At 37.8% G+C, this 18,218-nt stretch overlaps 1 protein-coding gene across 1 annotated transcript in view; it reads left to right on the top strand.

Annotated features, from left to right (window-relative positions):
• BMP2K (BMP2 inducible kinase) overlaps positions 1-18,218 on the top strand; it is a gene marked incomplete at its 5' end in the record, with an annotated part of 136,537 nt that overhangs the window by 25,806 nt on the left and 92,513 nt on the right. Inside the window, 2 exon segments of the mRNA XM_006151481.3 lie at positions 10,946-11,064; positions 16,194-16,299. Of these exon segments, the coding sequence (XP_006151543.2) occupies positions 10,946-11,064; positions 16,194-16,299 (225 nt within the window).

The raw sequence follows: 18,218 nt of genomic DNA, 5'->3' as shown, positions 1-18,218 counted from the left end.
TATTGGTATAAAAAATACTACACATAATGTTAGTAATGCAGGGAGTTTGGGCATATATATACATATTTGTGTTGTTAGTGACCCAATTCATCATTTTATTTCCTTTTAAGAATTATGATAGGGGTTAGCAGGTGGTGTGGCAGTTAAGGTGCTGGATTTCAGCAGGTGGAGTGGTGTTTAAGGTACTGGACTTCCACATCACAGACTATGGTTCAAGTCCTGGACCTGGTGGCTTGCTTTCTCACTCTCCTTCTCTCTCTCTGGTGAGCTCATGTGTACTATAGCAAAATTGAAAAATAAACATATGAAAATGTTTTTAAAGAAAAGAATTATCTTAGTCCCACTGTGGCACCCACTACTAAGACACTATATAGGCTGGAACCACGTGGCAGACCTGGGTTTGATTCTGGATCTTGATTTCAGAACATTTTCATCAACCCAGGAAGAAACTGTACTCATTACCAGTCACTCCCTATTCTCTTACCCCTGTTTAGAATTCCTGTAATCACCAGTCTGTTTTATGTCTCTGTGGATTTGTCTGGTCATTTCATATAAATGGAATCGTATAATATATGGCCTGTTGTATCTGACTTATTTCATTTAGCAGTTTTTCAAGTTTCATCCATATTTTAGCATGTGTTAGTACTCTGTTTTTAGTGCTAAGTAATAATCTACATGGGTGATACATTTTGTTTATTTATTTGTCAGTTAAGAGATATGTGGATTGTTTCTACTTTTTGGCTAATATGTATAATGTTATTATGAACATTTCTGTACAAGTTTTTTTGTGAATATGTATTTCAAATTCTTCTGGGTACATATCTAGGAGTAGATTTTCTGAGTCATAAGGTAACTCTAATTTTTGAGAACCTGCCAGACTTCTATAGTCAGACAGTCCCTCTAGAAGTTTATGAGGGTTTCTGTCTTAATTTTTTCATATCCTCACCAACACATCTGTCTTTTTGGGTGTAGATAGCTATTCTAGTGGCTATGTGAAATGGCATGTCATTATGGTTTTGATTTGCATTTCTTTAAGAAGTGATTGTGTTGAGCATTTCTTCATGTGCTTATTGGTCATTTGTGTATCTTATTTGGAGAAATTTCTTTTTTTTAAAAGAGATTTTTACTATAGGGTGAGTGTGCTCTCCAGAGAGACAGAGAGAGACAGAAAGTTAGAAATCATCCCCAGGATGACCATGCCACAGTTCCATCTCCTCCTTTCACCTCTTAGGTTTTTGGGCACGCACATGCACACACATGTGACTGGCATGAGTTTTATACCTCCAGGTCCAAGACTTGAACTACAGTCGACTACGTGGGAGTCCAGTGATATAATAACCATTACACCATCTGCTGGCCCCTTATTTAGAGAAATTTCTGTGACAATCTTTTACTCTTTTTAAAATTGGATTATTTATCTTTATATTGTTCAGTGGTAGGAGTTCCTTATGGGTTCTGGATATTACACTTTATCAAATATAGGATTTTGCAAATATCTTCCCCCATTCTTGATAGCATTTTTTCACTTTTTTTTTTTTGGAGAAATTTTTGCTGTAGGGCGCTGGAGAGACAGAAAGCAAGAAAGCACCCGATGGGGGATGACACACTGCAGTCCCTTCTCCTCCATTCTCCTTTTGGGACTTCTTGGGCACACATGCACATGAGCCTGGCATGAGTTTCTAGCTGCTGAGTCCAGGACTCCAACCACGGTTGACTGTGTGGGAGTCCAGCTACATAACCATTATGCCATCTTCTGGTCCCTAATTTTTCACTTTTTAAGAAATATTTTGCCAGAGGGCATGTGTACTCACTGTAGAGAGACAATGAGAGAGAGGGAGGGAAATTGAGAAAGCAACCCCATGGGCATAGCCACATTGCCAATCCCTTCTCCTTCATTTCTCCCTCCTTTTGAGATTTTAGTACATGTGCACATGCATTCAGCATGTTTCTCAGGCTGCAGTGTCTGGAACTTGAGCTGTACAGTCAGCCATGTGGGATCCAGCTGCCTTAACTGTCGGACCATGGGTTGGCCCTCACTTTCTTGGTAGTATTCTTTGAAGCACTGAAGTTTTTCTTTTTTTTTTTTTTTTCTTTGAGAGAGATTTTTTGCTTTAGGGTGAGTTCTCTAGAGAGCCATCTGCTGGTCTCTGAAGCACAAAAGTTTTAAATGTTAATGAATTTCAATTTATGTTTTCTTTGGTTGTCTGTGCTTTTGGTTTTGGTGTCAGGTCTAAAAAAGTCATCGTGTAAGCCAAGATCATATACTATTTTTTTCTCAACAATTTTATAATTTCAACTTTTATATTTAGGGCTTTGTTCCATTTTGAAATGCTGTTTATATTTGGTGTGAGGTAGAAATTGAATTTTATTCATTTGCATGTGAATGTCCAGTGTCCCAGCACCATTTGATGAAAAGACTAATCTTTCCTCATTCTACTCTCAGGATTTTGGGCACGCACGCACATGTGCCCAGCATGAGTTTTAAGCCATTCAGTCCAAGACTGGAACCACCGTTGACTATGTGGGAGTCCAGTGATGTAGATACTAGACGCATATACGCATATGGGAGGCCCAGTTTCAAGGGCTCCTGCAATCCTGGCAAGCAATCTGCTCATCCCTTAGTCTTTCCTCGTTGAATTGTATTGACACCCTTACTGAAAATCAGCTGACTATAAAGGTATGAACTTTTTCCTAGGTTCTCAGTTCTGTTTCCTTGGTCTGTATGTCTGATCTTATACCAGTAGCACACTGTCTTGATTGCTTTAAGTACAGGTCTTTCAACTTTTACTCTTTTAAAGATTGTTTTGGCAATTTTGAGTTCCATATGAATTTTACAATTAGCTTGTCTAATTCTGCAAAAATAGAATTCGATAGGGATTCAAGGAGTATTTCATTTCAGTCTTCCAGTCTGTGAATGAGTAATGTCTTCCATTTATTTAGGTTTTTAATTTCTTTCAAGGATGCTTTGCATTTTTCAGTATATAAATCTTTAATCTCTTTTATTACTAAATATTTTACTCGTTTTAAAAAAGTTTATTTCTGGGGCCAGCAGATGGTATAATGGTTACATTGCTGGACTCCACGTAGTCAACCGCAGTTTGAGTCTCAGACCTGGAGACTTGAAACTCTCTCACTGGGCACTTGTGCGTTTGTGCCTAAAATCCCAAGAGAAGAATGGAACAGAAGGGACTGTGGCATGGCCATCCCCTCTGGGAGATAATTTCTCACTTTCTTTTCTCTCTCACTTTCTGTTGAGTGCATGCACCTTTTAATCTAAAATCTTTCTCTCAAAAAAGTTTCTTTCTTTAATTAGAGGCAGATGGACATAGACAGATAAACTTGACAGGGTCTTGCCATGCTGTGATCTTCTGTCTAGCCAGGATTGCAGGACCCCTTGAACCTAGGCCTCCCATATGTGTTTAGTATCAGCAGTGGCAACTTACCTCCAGCATCCTATGACTTGGGCAGTATTTTGTTCTTTTTTTATGCTGTTGTTAATAGAATTGTTTTCTTAATTTCCTTTTCAGCTTGGTCATTGATAGTGTATTGAAATAGAGTTGATTTTTATACAATGATCTTATATCTTGCAACATGCTGAACTTGTTTATTAGCTCAGGGGTGTATGTGTGTGTGTGTCTTTAGCTTTTCTAAGTATGAGATGATGCCATTTGCAGATAGAGAGTTTTACTTTTTTCTTTTTAATCTGGGTGATCATTTAAAATTTCTCTTAAATACTCTGGCTAGACTCTTCTGTATAATATTGAATAGAAGTGGTGAGAATAAATGTTCTTGATCATAGGGGAAAGCTTTTAGTCTTTCACCATTATATAATGTTATTGTTAGTTTTTTTTTTTTTTTAATAGATACCTATACCACATTGAGAAAGTTCTATTCTTTGTTGAGTGTCATCATGAAAGGGTTGTGGATTTTATCAATTTTTTTCTTTATTTATTGAGATGATCATGTCATCTTAAAAATTCTATTAACCTACTTTATTATATTCAATGATTTTTGTACGTTGAACCAACTTTGCATACCTGGGATAATCTTTTCTATATGTTTGCTACATTTGGTTTGGTAGTATTTTGTTGAGACTTTTCACATTCATAAAGGATATTGAGATATTGGTCTGTCTTTTCATGTATTATTTAGCTGGTTTTCATAGAAGGAAGAAATATTTTCTTTTTTTCTAAGAGGGATCTTTAAAAAGTTCATGGAAATACTTATAATACACTTTGCATGGATTTCTACTTTTTTGTATTAAAGTGCATTCATATTAACTTATAACATCAGAACAGAATCTAGTTTGAGGCACTAAGAAGAATAAGATATTAGTTATCAGTAAATTGAATTCTGGTAAAATTGAAGCAAGAACAAATATCAAATTATGGTGAAGCTTTGGTGGAAGAATGATAAAGTCATTGATAGACTTATGAAAAGTTTATGGAGACAGTGCTCCAAAGAATCAGCAGTTTACAAATGGAAAACTTGTTTTAAGAAGGGATAAAACAATGTCAAAGATCTTTGTATCAGCAGACATCTACGTCAGTTTGCGAGGCAAAATATTTATCTAGGTCATGCCCTAATTGAAGAGGACTATTTCTGTTTTTGTTTGTTTGTTTGTTTGTTTTGAGAGATTTTTGCTATGAGGCGCTAGAGAGAAAGCGAGAAATCACCCCAGGGTGGGTGGGTGATGGCCATTCTGCAGTCCCTTCGCCTTCATTCTCCCATTGGGATTTTGGGCACACATGTGCATGTGCGTGCTGTGAGTTTCAGTCTGCTGGGTCCGGACTTGAACCATGATCGACTGTGAGAGTCCAATGACATAACCATTATGTCATCTGCTGCTCATGAGGATTGACTGTTAATGGAAACAATAGCCAACATCACAGACATCTCAATTAGTTCAGCTTACACAATTCTGACTGAACAACTTGAGCACACATTGTGCTCAGTGAGTACTCAAACTTGTACCTAGATCAGTTGCAGATAAGAGCAGGGCTTTCACTGGACACTTTAAACAAGTGAGATCAAGATCCTGAAGCATGTTTTTTTGAAGAGTTGTAACAGGACATGACACATATCTTTATCATTATGATCCTGATCCTGAAGACAGAGAAGTGACTTATCAAGAGGCAGAAGTGATCCCATCAAAGCAAAAGTGAATGGTCAAGAGCAAAGGTCATCGGGACCCACAGTTAGTTTAATGGCTATGTCGCTGGACTCCCATGTATTCAATAGCGGTTAGCATCCCGGACCTGGTGGCTTAAAACTCACACTGGGTGTGTGTGCGTGTGTGCCCAAGATCCCGAGAGGAGAATGGAGGAGAAGGGATTGTGGCGTGGCCATCCCCCCTGGGGGGTGATTTCTCACTTTTTGTCTCTCTGTCTCTCTGTCTGTGTGGCGAGCACACGCGCCCTATAGCAAAAACCTCTCAAAAAAAAAAAAAAAAAAAGAGCAAAGGTCATGGAAACAGGTTTTCTTTTTCTTTTTTTTTTTTAAATTAGTTTTTTCTGAAGGGTGTGTGAGTTTACCAGAGCACACAAAACATAGGAGTATTGTAATGCTAATAAATATGATTTCTTAAAAACTTGTGCCTTGGAAACAAAATACATATAGTTCTCAGAAATATGTGACATTTTTATTCCTATGGAAAAATGTTGCAATGGCTAGCTTCCAAAGCTATTTCAAGGATTTTTTTTTTTTTTAAGTTTTTAGTTTAGTTTTACTTTTTATTAAGTTTTTGCTCTAGGGTACATGTCCTCACCAGAGAGAGTGTAACAGAGACAGAGGAAGAGATAAATCACTCCCGGGGGCTGTGGGATAGCTATGCTGTAATCCCTTCTCTTTCTTTCTCTTCCTAGGATTTTGATTTTCAAGCCACCAGGGCGTTTGGGAGACCAGTACCTTAAGTACTAGCTTGTAGAGGGCATACAATAATATCACATTATGATTTTTTATGTTTTTAAGGATCATTCTTTTGTATAATTTGCTTTCTTGATGACTTTACTACGTTTGATGTTACATTCCCATATAGAGAGTGAAACTTTTGATTTCACAGTTTAACTCCACATTTCTAGCTATTTATTTTTGACTTCTAAAGGAGCTAAACTAAATTAATATTTCTAATTTTTTTTTTTTTCCAATTGGGAAATGTGATGAATACCCCAACTTTCAGAGCAATAAATGAAATTGGGTCTGGACTCTAATTTTCAGAGCAATTATAAGGAAGAATATATTCCTTGAAATTAAGAGTCATACCTTCTCTCATGCTACTTGTTTATCTTTAGACCTCATAATGTTTCTCATTTTTAGACCAGTATTGTTAGTATAAACTGTACACTTGGTATTTTAATTCTGGCTCTTCTACTATTGGTTATATTTTGAAGAACTTGCTAAATCTAACAAGAAGAAAAAATTAATTGGTAAATTTAAAAGAATAAACTTGTTTTTTTTCCCCCCCAGAGGACACATGTACTCACTGGAGAGAGAGAGAGAGAGAGAGAGAAAGCATCCCCCTGTGGGGGATGGTCGTGTTGCTATCCCTTTCCCTCCATTTCTCTGTTCACTCACCCGGCATGTTTTTCAAGTTTCTGGATCTAGTCCTCTGCTGTGTGGGTGGCCATGTGGGTTCTATCCACCTTAACCACCATACCACTGAGTGGCCCCCAAATATTTTTTAATGTGGAATCAAAAGGATTTTCATGTTTTAGTTTATTAAGCATCATAATTTAATGATATAGAAGCAAAATTGTGTTTTCAGTTTGTATAATATATTAGAAATATAGTTAACATCAAGAGGAAAGGATGAATCAGAGATTAATTGCTTTTTCAGTGTTTGGTTTATTTCTCATCTATTAAATGGGAATAACAAATTAAAGAACTTATGATATGAGAATTAAATAAGATAATATGTTCTCTTTCTTACCCCTTCTCACCATTCTCAGTTTAATCAAATGTATTGACTCATGAGAGAGAGAGAGAGAAAGCATCCCCCTGTGGGGGATGGTCGTGTTGCTATCCCTTTCCCTCCATTTCTCTGTTCACTCACCCGGCATGTTTTTCAAGTTTCTGGATCTAGTCCTCTGCTGTGTGGGTGGCCATGTGGGTTCTATCCACCTTAACCACCATACCACTGAGTGGCCCCCAAATATTTTTTAATGTGGAATCAAAAGGATTTTCATGTTTTAGTTTATTAAGCATCATAATTTAATGATATAGAAGCAAAATTGTGTTTTCAGTTTGTATAATATATTAGAAATATAGTTAACATCAAGAGGAAAGGATGAATCAGAGATTAATTGCTTTTTCAGTGTTTGGTTTATTTCTCATCTATTAAATGGGAATAACAAATTAAAGAACTTATGATATGAGAATTAAATAAGATAATATGTTCTCTTTCTTACCCCTTCTCACCATTCTCAGTTTAATCAAATGTATTGACTCATTCTTTGCCTTGTGGCAGATAGTGCTTACTGATACAGTAACTTTGGCAAGACTTTAAGGTAGCAGTCACTCCAATTTTGCAATACTTTTGCTTTTATAAGAAACTCCTGGAGTTACTGCCTTTTCTTAAGGTAAAGAAACTCTGATGTGTTACAGGCCAGTGTCACTGGCTTACATCACACATGTAAGTAAGTGGGTGTTTCACTTATCTTGACAAGTTTTCAAGTGACATTGTTTTCTTTGGTAATAGTCAAAGCCAGAAGTTGCTGACAGCTTGGTGTTTCCTCTGTTTTACAGATTTGCATATCTGATGATATGTACATTACAGAACGATCATGTGTAATTTTATCCTTTCTTTCCATCTCTTATCTTCCACTCCTTAGGAAAATAAGCATGATAGGAGTAAACACAACCAGAAGCCCTCACTTTCAATAAACATGCTTTGTTTGTGTGTGTTGGGATGTTGGAGCTGCAAGTCTCTAGGATACCATAAACATTTTCTATGGCAAGAGACTCACAGTGCCTTTGGGAAAGTCAGTCTGGGTAGTCTGCAGCAGCATCTTTCTTAGAGAATAATAATTCTCAGTGGTGATGGTGAGTGTTAGATGGCAAGACAGAGGAATCTCCTGGGGACAAGTACCATGTCTCTCGTTAACTTTCTTTTAATTTTATTATGAAAAAATTCAAAATATATAGAAAAGTTGAAAGAGTAATACAAGATAACTAGCTAAAGAATCAATATTATGAAGCAAAAGAATGAGGGGACAGTTATTCTAGCTTTGTTCTCTTTTTTAATTTATAAGCCAAAGGGCATATGTGCTCACTTGAGACAGAGAGGCAGAAGGGAAGGGAGAAAGCATCCCAGTGGGGCGTGGTCATGCTGCAATTCCTTCTCCATTTTCTATCCTGTCTGGATTCAAGGCATGTATGCTCGTGCACCTCGTGTGTTTTTCAAGCCATCAGGGCAAGCATTGAAACAGCGTGGCCGGCCATGTGAAATCCGACTGCCTCAACTACTGGGCCATGGGGTTGGCCCCGTTCTAGATTTTAAAAGACTGTCATAAAACTTGGTTGAATTCTTGCTTGAAATTACATATGTGTGTATATTATATGTGTGTATATATATTCATTGTATACATTGTATTCTATAGTGAATATACATAATAGAATATATTCTATATAGAGAACATAAATGTATTTCAACTTTTCAACTTGATTTTTAAAGAATATTATATAGAAAATATATAGTATATATAGAATGTACATTGAATATATAGTCTACAAATGTTTATCATGAATATATAGTTTCAAACTAGAATTTAATCAAGTTATGCATCATATTTGATTCTATGTATATATAGTGAATATATAATGAATATATATCTGTGTATACACATTATATATAAATAACCATTTTTTTTCTTATTGGTAAGCTATTTGTAAGTATGCTGTTTGAGATATTATGTCACTTTACTTATTAATCCTTAATGGGCAAACTCATATACATCCTAAAAATGCATGTATTATTCTCTATCACTATAGTATCTCTGTCTCACCTAAGAAGTGAATAATTTAGATATACAGTTCTTATTCAGAATGACCCACATGGTGCAAAAATATATAATGGAAATATGGTAAATGTACTACTCTATACTCTATACTCAGTTTTCAATGAGAAGAAATAAGATTCTTGATCAATTTGGAACAGTGATGGTTCATCCCCTGGAACTGGAGGAGGGACCTACCCATCTGATCCCATTAATGTCTTAGATTAAACAAGTTTTTTCATCACAAGAGGTGGAGAGTCTGAAGGGTAGAGAATCACTAGTATACTGAGACCTGTTCGGCATAAAGTGGGGAGGAGATCCCCCCTGCCCCCAGTGGGAACGGTAGTGGATTTTGGAAAGAACAATTACACAGACACAGAGACACAAGTAGAAAAAAGCGGGGATCGGGTGGATTGGACGTCACTGATGGAGAACACTGTGACCCTGAGCTTTTCCCAGGTTTATTCTTTATTTTTAAAAAAGAATTATTTTATTTAACTTTATTTATTTATTTATTTTATTTTATTTTGACCAGAGAGGGACAGAGCAAAGGGGGGGGGGGGGGGGAGAGAAAGTGAGAAAGAAATTGCCAGGTCCAGAATTCAAACCATGGTTGGTCATGTTAACCTTAACCACACGCCACCTGCCAGCCTCCTAGGTTTATTCTTTTATAGGGCAGTGGGGGAAGGGAGAAGCAGAAGGTAAAGCTAGGTTTCTTCTATTATCAACTGCAGCTATGGAGCACCTTATGTCCCTTGGTCTAAATAACCCCCACCTGGCCTTCTCTTGTTGTAATATGGTTTTCTTTTAACCTCCGCTGGCTGTGCAGCATTGGCTCAAGCGAGAGAGCCTGTACTCTGCTCATCTTTAAAGGTCACTATTATTTAGCTCAGATTTGGCTGCTCCCTACACTAGTGTGTGCCAAACTATAGTAATGTAGTTATGCTGTGACATTTTCCATATATGATAGTTTTTTGGTATCCATGGGGAATTTGTTCCAGGATATACCTGCCCCCCACCCCCCCAACTCCTGCAAATACCCAAACCTATGGATGCCCCAGTCCCTTGTATAAAATGCCATAGTATTTGCACACACATCTTCCTGTACACTTTAAGTGATCTCTTGGTTTTTGTAATACAATGTAAATATTATGTAAATAGTCGTCATACTGTATTGCATAGGGAATAACAAGAAAAAAAGTCTGTACATAGTGCAGACACAACCATCGCAGGCCTAATTATCAGGTCATTGGGAAAGTCAAGACATAGTTTTCTATGCAAAAATGCATCATGACTTTCCCAACAACCAGATACACGGTATGCATAAGCAACAATGGGACATTTTTCCACCCATAGTTGGTTGACTCTGCAGATTCAGGACCTGTGGATATGGAGTGTTGACTACTACATGAGAATTACTCCTGTGCAAAGAGTGAAATTTCAGTATTTTAGCTTCTTTTTTGGGGGAGAGGTTTTTGCTATAGGTCGTGTGTGCTCGCCAGAAAGATAGAGAGAGACAAAGAGACAGGAAGCAAGAAATCACCCCCCAAGGGGGATGGCCATCCTGCAATCCCTTCTCCTCCATTCTCCTCTTGGGATCTTGGGCATGCACGCACACGTGCCCAGCGTGAGTTTAAGCCACCGGGTCCGAGACTCGAACTGTGGTCGACTACATGGGAGTCCAGCGACATAGCCGTTATGCTAACTGCTGGTCCCCAGTATTTTAGCTTCTAAAAGACATTAATTTTCATTTGAAAAACACATTATCCTCCAAGTGCTAGTTCACCATTGATATCGAAAGCCAATGTTCTGACTTTTAACCTATTAGTGGCTTATTATTTATTTTCACCTTGGTTCATTGTTTACTTTCCTTCAACACTAAGTTCTGAAATATTACAGGATTTCGGCAGTAGTTTTGGATTCTTTTGAATTAATGGGACTTGTTCTTTTAGGTGGATTCTCCACAGTTTTCCTGGTGCGGACGCATGGTGGTGTCAGATGTGCATTGAAGCGAATGTATGTCAATAACATGCCAGACCTCAACATTTGTAAAAGGGAAATTACAATTATGGTAAGTGAGAATTTCTGTTTATGTATTTGGTGTATTTTCTTTTAGTTTTGTCCTGTGGTATTAATCAACTTTAGAAAAGCTTCTTATTGGTTTGGGTCCATTTAGGAGACTATTGATTAAACAGTTAAAAATAATTGTAAAATAAAAATTTTCATTGTTTTCTGTGGTTGCTTATTCTCAGTATTCTGGATGGCTTCTTGTTTGTCTTCCTACTCATTCTCCTTCCTTTTCTCCTCCTTTTCCATTATTTATCAAATGCTTGATAGATACATGTATGTATGTATGATGAGCCAGCCCATGGTGTGGTGGTTAAGGCTAGATTCCACATGTCTGACTGTGTGGTTTGAATTTCAGAGCCAGGGATTTGAAAAACACACTAGGTGTATGTGCATGCATGCCCAAAATCCCCAAAAGAGGGAGGAATGGAGGAGAAGGAATTGCAGTGTGACCATTCCCCATGGGTGGTGCTTGTTCTCTCTCCTTCTCTCATCTTGTCCCTCCCTCTCCCCATTGAGATCACATATCCTCTGGCAAAATTAAAAAAACAAAGCTATTTGATGGACATTTGGACTATTTCTGTCTTTTGTCTGTTGTCTGTAATGTTGCTATGAATATGAATGTGCATTTATTTGTTTTAGTACCTGATTTCAGTTCTTTTGGTTTACCTGAGAGTGGAATTGCTGTGTTATATGCTAATTCTGTGTTTAACTTTTTGAGGACCCTTTGAACTATTTTCTACAGCAGCTTGACCATTTTACATTCCCACCAATATTGTGTTTTTTTCCATGTTCTTGCTAACACTCGTTAATATCAGCCCTCCTTATCCAACTGCTAGGAGTTGAATGTCTTACTTTGTATTAACACTCTCTAACATGTACATTCTAGTCCCTCTAGTTGGAAGATAAGTGCATTTTACACAGTGTGACTTTTCCGAATTCTGCTTTTATTGTTCCCTGTTCCTAGCTAGATTAGAGATTAGTCTTTGAGACTTTACTCTTTTTTTTTTTTTTTTTTTTTTTTAAAGAAAGGTTTTTACCATAGGGCACTTGTGCTCCCTGGAGAGAGATGGAGAGAGGGACAGTGAGAAATCACCTCCCGGGGCAATGGCTATGCCACAGTCTCCTCTCCTCCATTCTCCTCCTGGGATTTTGGGCATGCACGTATGTGTGTCAGGTGTGATTTCAAGCTGCCAGGTCTAGGACTTGAGCCATGGTCAGCCATGTAGGAGTTCAGTGCCTCAACCACTATGCTACTGTAAGGCTGTTAGCGATTAAGGGTGAAAAGATTTACACCAAGATAATGGAATTTAGATTAAGTTCTCTAATTTGTGCTTAGATATCATATGATTGTGTTGTAATTATTCCTTTCAATAGAATGTTGTAATTTTTTTTAAAAGTTTATTTGTTTTGTTCAGGAGAGAGAGATGGGGAAAGACAAAGACAGATAGGCATCCTCATCAGGGTCTTCATGCTGTGCTCTATCCTCAGAGTCAACTGGCCTGGCTAATGAGAATGTGCGTGTGCCTGGTGTGCTTAGGGACTCCCTGGAATATGTACCAGTCTTCTCCATATAGGTCCAGCATGGGTGCCACTACTGCACCACTGCCTTCCCCAAATTTGCTTTTGATACGTATAAAATATAGTCGGCAATAGCATTCAAGTTACATGCTTTTTTTTTTTTTTTTTTGCTGTAGGGTGCATGCACTTGCCAGAGAAAGAGACAATCACACACACACACACACACACACACACACACACACTCTCAGAGGAAAACCGAGAAATCACCCTCTGGGGGATGGCCATGCTACAGTCTCTTCCTTTCCCCACTTTCCTCTTGGGATTTTGATCATATATGCACATGTGCCTGTTACGATTTTTCAAGCCACTGGATCTGGGGCTCAAATTGTGGAATCAGACTTGTGGGGTCCTGTGCTATTATCTCCATGCCACCTGCTGGCCCCAAATTCTATACTTTTAGACAATATATTTTATGGAGATGAACTCCTTAAGCATTGGTTTTCCAATTTTTAAAAAATAATTTCTGGAGAGTATATGTACGTATGCATGAGAGAGAGAGAGAGAGAGAGAGAGAGAGAGAGAGAGAGAGGGAGGGGGGGGGGGAGGAGGAGAGGGAGGGAGGGAGGGAGAAGGAGAGAGGGAGGGAGAGAGAGAGGGAGAGAGAGACTGAGACTATGAAGAGAGAGAGAAAGAGAGAAACTGAGACAGACTGAGGCTGAGACCGTGGTTCCTGGTCATGCTGCAGACCTTTTTCTTCTATTTCTTCTTGTGAGGATTTTGGGCAAGCATAAACCATGCCTGCATGTTTTTTAAGCCATTGGAGCTAGGATTTAAACCATGTCATGTGGGATCCTGCTCCCTATGCACAGTATTTTAACTGCCATGCTATAAGACCATCCTTAAGATATATATATATTTTTCCTTTTTTTTTTTTTTCCTTTATCCAGGTAGAGTATGTGCATGTATATGTGAAAGAGAGAGGAGCACCCTCCATAGGGTCTAGTCACAGTCCACTTTGTTAAGTCCTCTAGCCCATTGGATGTTGGGCATTTGTGTGTGTGCCTGGTGTGTTTCAGGTGGACTGCACTGGGGATTCGAACTGTGATCACCATGTGGAATCCAGCTTTCCTTGAGCAGTGCATTATTGCTGCTTCATGGAGCTGGCCAATTTTTTCTGATGACACATTATCCCCTTATGTATACTTACTCATAAATGTTCATTTAATCCATGGCCATTAGTCTTTATCTCAAGTTAAATTGTACAGTTAAAACTAGGTATATTGTTGATAATGGATGTACATATATTTTACATAGTATGAGGTTAGGGGTGGGAAGAAGAGAGACGTGTATCCTCGGCAGGGTGATCCTCCCACAGCCTTGCACCTAGCAGGATCATATCAATATGATTGGGCAGCCAACTCTGGAGCCTTTCTACATGGTCTCCAATATCACACAGCAGTGCCTCACTGCCCATGTCACTGTGACTGGGTCTTCAATGGCATTCTTTTTTTTTTTTTTTTTAAAGTTTATTTATTTTATTCATGATAGAGTGTGTATGCATGCAGGGGAGAGAGAGGGAGAAAGAGGAAGAGAGAGAGAGAGAGGCACCCAACAGTCTTATGCCACAATCCCCTTTTCCCAGCCCTCTAGGTCATCAGGATCTTGCACACACCTAGCATGTTTTCAAGCTGACTCAGGGGTCTAAATCCTCAGTTGGCCATGTGGCTTCCAGTGCTGTCTTTCAGTTTGCTACTGACTTCACCCTTAAATACATTTTTTTTTTTTTTGAGAGAGATTTTTGCTATAGGGTGTGTGTGCTCGCTGGAGATACAGAGAGAGACAGAAAGTGAGAAGTCACCTTCCGGGGTGATGGCCATGCCACAATCCCTGCTCCTCCATTCTCCTCTCAGGATTTTGGGCATGCACACACACACACCTGCCGTGAGTTTTAAGCCACCGGGTCTGGGACTCGAAATGTGGTTGACCATGTGAGAGCCAAGCAACATAATCATTATACCATCTGCTGGTCCACTTAAATACCATTCTTAATTATTGATTTTTGATTTTCAGATAGTCCTGAATAGATTTCTCTCTCTCTCTCTCTTTCTTGGGGGGGCGCGGGGGGAGGTTTTTGGTATAGGGCGCATGAGCTTGCCAGGAAGACAGAGAGAGACAGAGAGATAGAAAGCGAGAAATCACTCCCCGGGGGGATGGCCACACTGCAATCCCTTCTCCTCAATTCTCCTCTTGGGATCTTGGGCACACACGCACACACGCCTGGCATGAGTTTAAGCCACTGGGTGTGGGACTCAAACTGTGGTCGACTACATGGGAGTTCAGTGACATAGCCATTACGTTACTGCTGGTCCCTCTGTTTTTTTAATTTTTTTTCTAAAAAAAAAACCTCATTATATGCTGATGACTATCTTGTACTAGGAGTAAATGTTTCAAATTTGTCTTAGTTCCCTGTATTGAAATTATTAGTGTTACCTTTAATCTGTGTGTTTTTTCCCCCTAAAAAATTGTTTTAACCACTTATTAATTTTATAGGTATTTAGTTAAAAATGCGCACATCCAGGGGTTAGATAGTGGTATGGTGGTTGAGGCACTGGGCTCCCACATGGCTGACTGTGGTATAAGTCCTGAACCTGGCAGCTTGGTTTCTCCCTTTCTCTCTCTCTGGTGAATGTACATTTCCTATTGCAAATTAAAAATAATATAAAATTGAATAATTCTTTAAAAAAATACATGTATCCATACATCCACTTATTACCCACACATAAATTGTAGTATGTTGCAGGCAAAAAAATACAAGAGAATATAATTGTTAGATCATGAACAGAGATTAATTCCTCTATTTTTTAAGATAAAAATAAATGTAAGTAAAAGTTCTAACATTTTATTCTTGAGTCCCAGTGGACTGTTTTGTATACTTGCTTTTGGAGACTCTTTTTGAATAGACTATCTTATGCTTGAATTTAAGAATAAATATTCATTGAATATTTTGGTGTTAGAAAATGACAGTCACTTACATGTAAACTTTCTGTTGAAGCCTTGGTTGTTTGAAATATGTCCGATTCCATACTGGCACCTACTTCTTTTTGGAATTCTTTAAATACATTAATTTAAACTTCAAACAATTGCTAACAATGTAACTTTAAAATGTCCATTTTCGGACCAGTCCTGTGGTCTACTGATTGAGGGAGCTGGATCCCACATGCCTGACCACGGTTTGGGTCTTGGCCACTGCTGTTTGAAAACCACTCCAGGTGCTTGTACATGTGTACCCAAAGTCCCAATAGTATAGAGAGATAGAAGAAGATTACAACATGATCATGTCTCATGGAGGGGGGGTGCTTTTTCTCTCTTCCTCTCTTTGGCAAGCACACATACCCTCTGGTAATTAAAAATGTGTATTTTCTGGGGCCCAGCAGCTGGCATGGTGATTGAGGTGTTGGACTCCCACATGGCTGAGCACTGTTTGAGTCTTGGACCTAGCAGTTTGCTTTCTTACTTTCTCTCTCTCCCTCTCTCATCAAATTAAATAATAATAATAAATAAATAAAATTTAAAATGGTATATTTTCTGATTTTAAAATTCTATGTTTTTCAGAAAGAACTATCTGGTCATAAAAATATTGTGGGGTATTTGGACTGTGCTGTTAATTCAATTAGTGATAATGTCTGGGAAGTGCTTATCTTAATGGAATATTGTCGAGGTAAGTAAATACTGAATCTTTCTACATTTACATTGTACTAAAAAAAATTGCCATAAAAGTGGGTTATTAGGTGTTGCTTTTTCCCAGAGGAGCTTATTATCTTATTCTTGACCCTTATTATTGCCATCTAAGCTTTAATTATCTTATTAGGAATACTGTTAAAAATTATTTAAAACTAGTTGTAGTTGTTGCAGTTATGTTTATGAAAATGGAGAAAAAGAAATATGCTATTGGGTTTAAAACAAGGAACTTAAAACATGTAAAAATTTACATTTCTTGGGTCTAGCAGACGGAAAAATGGTTATGTCATTGGACTCCCACATAGTCACCCACGATTCCAGTTCCAGACTTGGTGGCTTAAAACTCATGCCAGGCATGTATGCATGTGTGCCCCAAATCCTGAAAGAAGGGATTGAGGTGTAGCCATTTTCCCCAGGGTGATATCTTGCTTTCTCTCTCTCTGGAGAATGCATGCGCCTAATAAAAAAAAAAAATCTCTCCAAAAAAAAAAAAAAAAAAAGCTTACATTTCTTGCTCTCTGTACAATTATTTCATAATCTAACCAAGAGTAGCATAATGTGTCAAGGTTTAAGTTTTTTTTTTAGCACTCTACTATGTTATCATAAACATTAAATTTACCAAATTTAGAGGATGCAATTAATTTATAATCTTTATGATTAATTTAATTTAATATACATTATATCATCTTTTGTAAAGATCAAAAAGTGGAAAGCAGCATTTTATTTGAACCTAACCTAGGATTTTAAAGAAATACTTTCATATATGGGATGCAATAATAATAATATCCATAAAATAGTCCATGACATTTTTTATTTTAACATATAAGAGATGAGTAATGAAACTACTTTCTAAAATTTGCTTTTCTTTTTTTTTAATTAAAGGTTTTTGCCATAACGGTATGTGTGCTGGCCAGAGAGAGACAGAGAGAGATAAAGTGAGAAGTCCTTTCCCCGGGGGGGATGGCTACATCACAATTTCCTCTCGGGCATTCTCCTCCTGGGATTTCTTTTTTGCACACATGCATACACACCTGGTGAACCACTTGCTGTCAGCCATATGGGAGTTCAGTGCTTTAACTACTATACCACCTGCTGGTCCCTAAAACTTGCTTTTTATATTAGGCTATATCTAGCAGTTTGGGTCCTAGGGAGCTCTTGTTTATATTTAAATTGTCTCAGATAGTTATGATTATTAATTATGCAACCAGGAGCTCTTGTTTCCTGAAGGTCAGGTTTAAACATTTTAATAGTATATATAAAAATTTCATTTTTTCTTTCCTTAGAAATATCACTTGGTGAAACTTCCATATTCCTGATTAATTTTGAATAACATTTAGCTCTAATTCTGGGAATTCTCTATGTTCCTTCCATCTTTGATTCCTTGCTTCTCATACTTCCCTCTTATTTTTACTCATTTAAAAGAGTACGGTTTTCAGTAGCTTTTTGGAGAATGCCTTTATGGGAGGAAACTTTGCATATATAAAATAAACTTTCTGCTAATGGCATTATGGGAACAAATCTTGCATAAATAAAAAGAAATCTTTATTCTACACTCATATTCGGTTGCTAATTTAACCGCCTAAAAGATTTTAGTTAAGAAATAATTTTGACTGAGATTTTTGAAGGCATTTTTTTTTTCTAGTATTGTTTTTGAGAAGTCTGACACTATTGTGATTCCTTAATTTAAAGCAATTTTTTCATGATGGAGTGCCATGTGTGTATAAATGAGAGACAGACAGACAGACAGACAGAGGAGCACCTGTTACAGAGTCTAGTCACACCGCAGTCTCCTTTCTGAGTCCTCCAGCCCTTTGGATCTTGGGCATTTGTGGGTGCCAGACATATATCAGGCTCACCGTGTTGTGGATTCCAACAACGGTTGCCATGTGAATGAATTCT

The sequence above is a fragment of the Tupaia chinensis genome, unplaced genomic scaffold (genome assembly GCF_000334495.1).
Source record: "Tupaia chinensis unplaced genomic scaffold, TupChi_1.0 Scaffold000318_1, whole genome shotgun sequence".
Lineage (NCBI taxonomy): Eukaryota > Metazoa > Chordata > Mammalia > Scandentia > Tupaiidae > Tupaia > Tupaia belangeri.
Note: the sequence above shows the minus strand (reverse complement) of the source record. Positions and strands in the feature narration are given on the sequence as shown.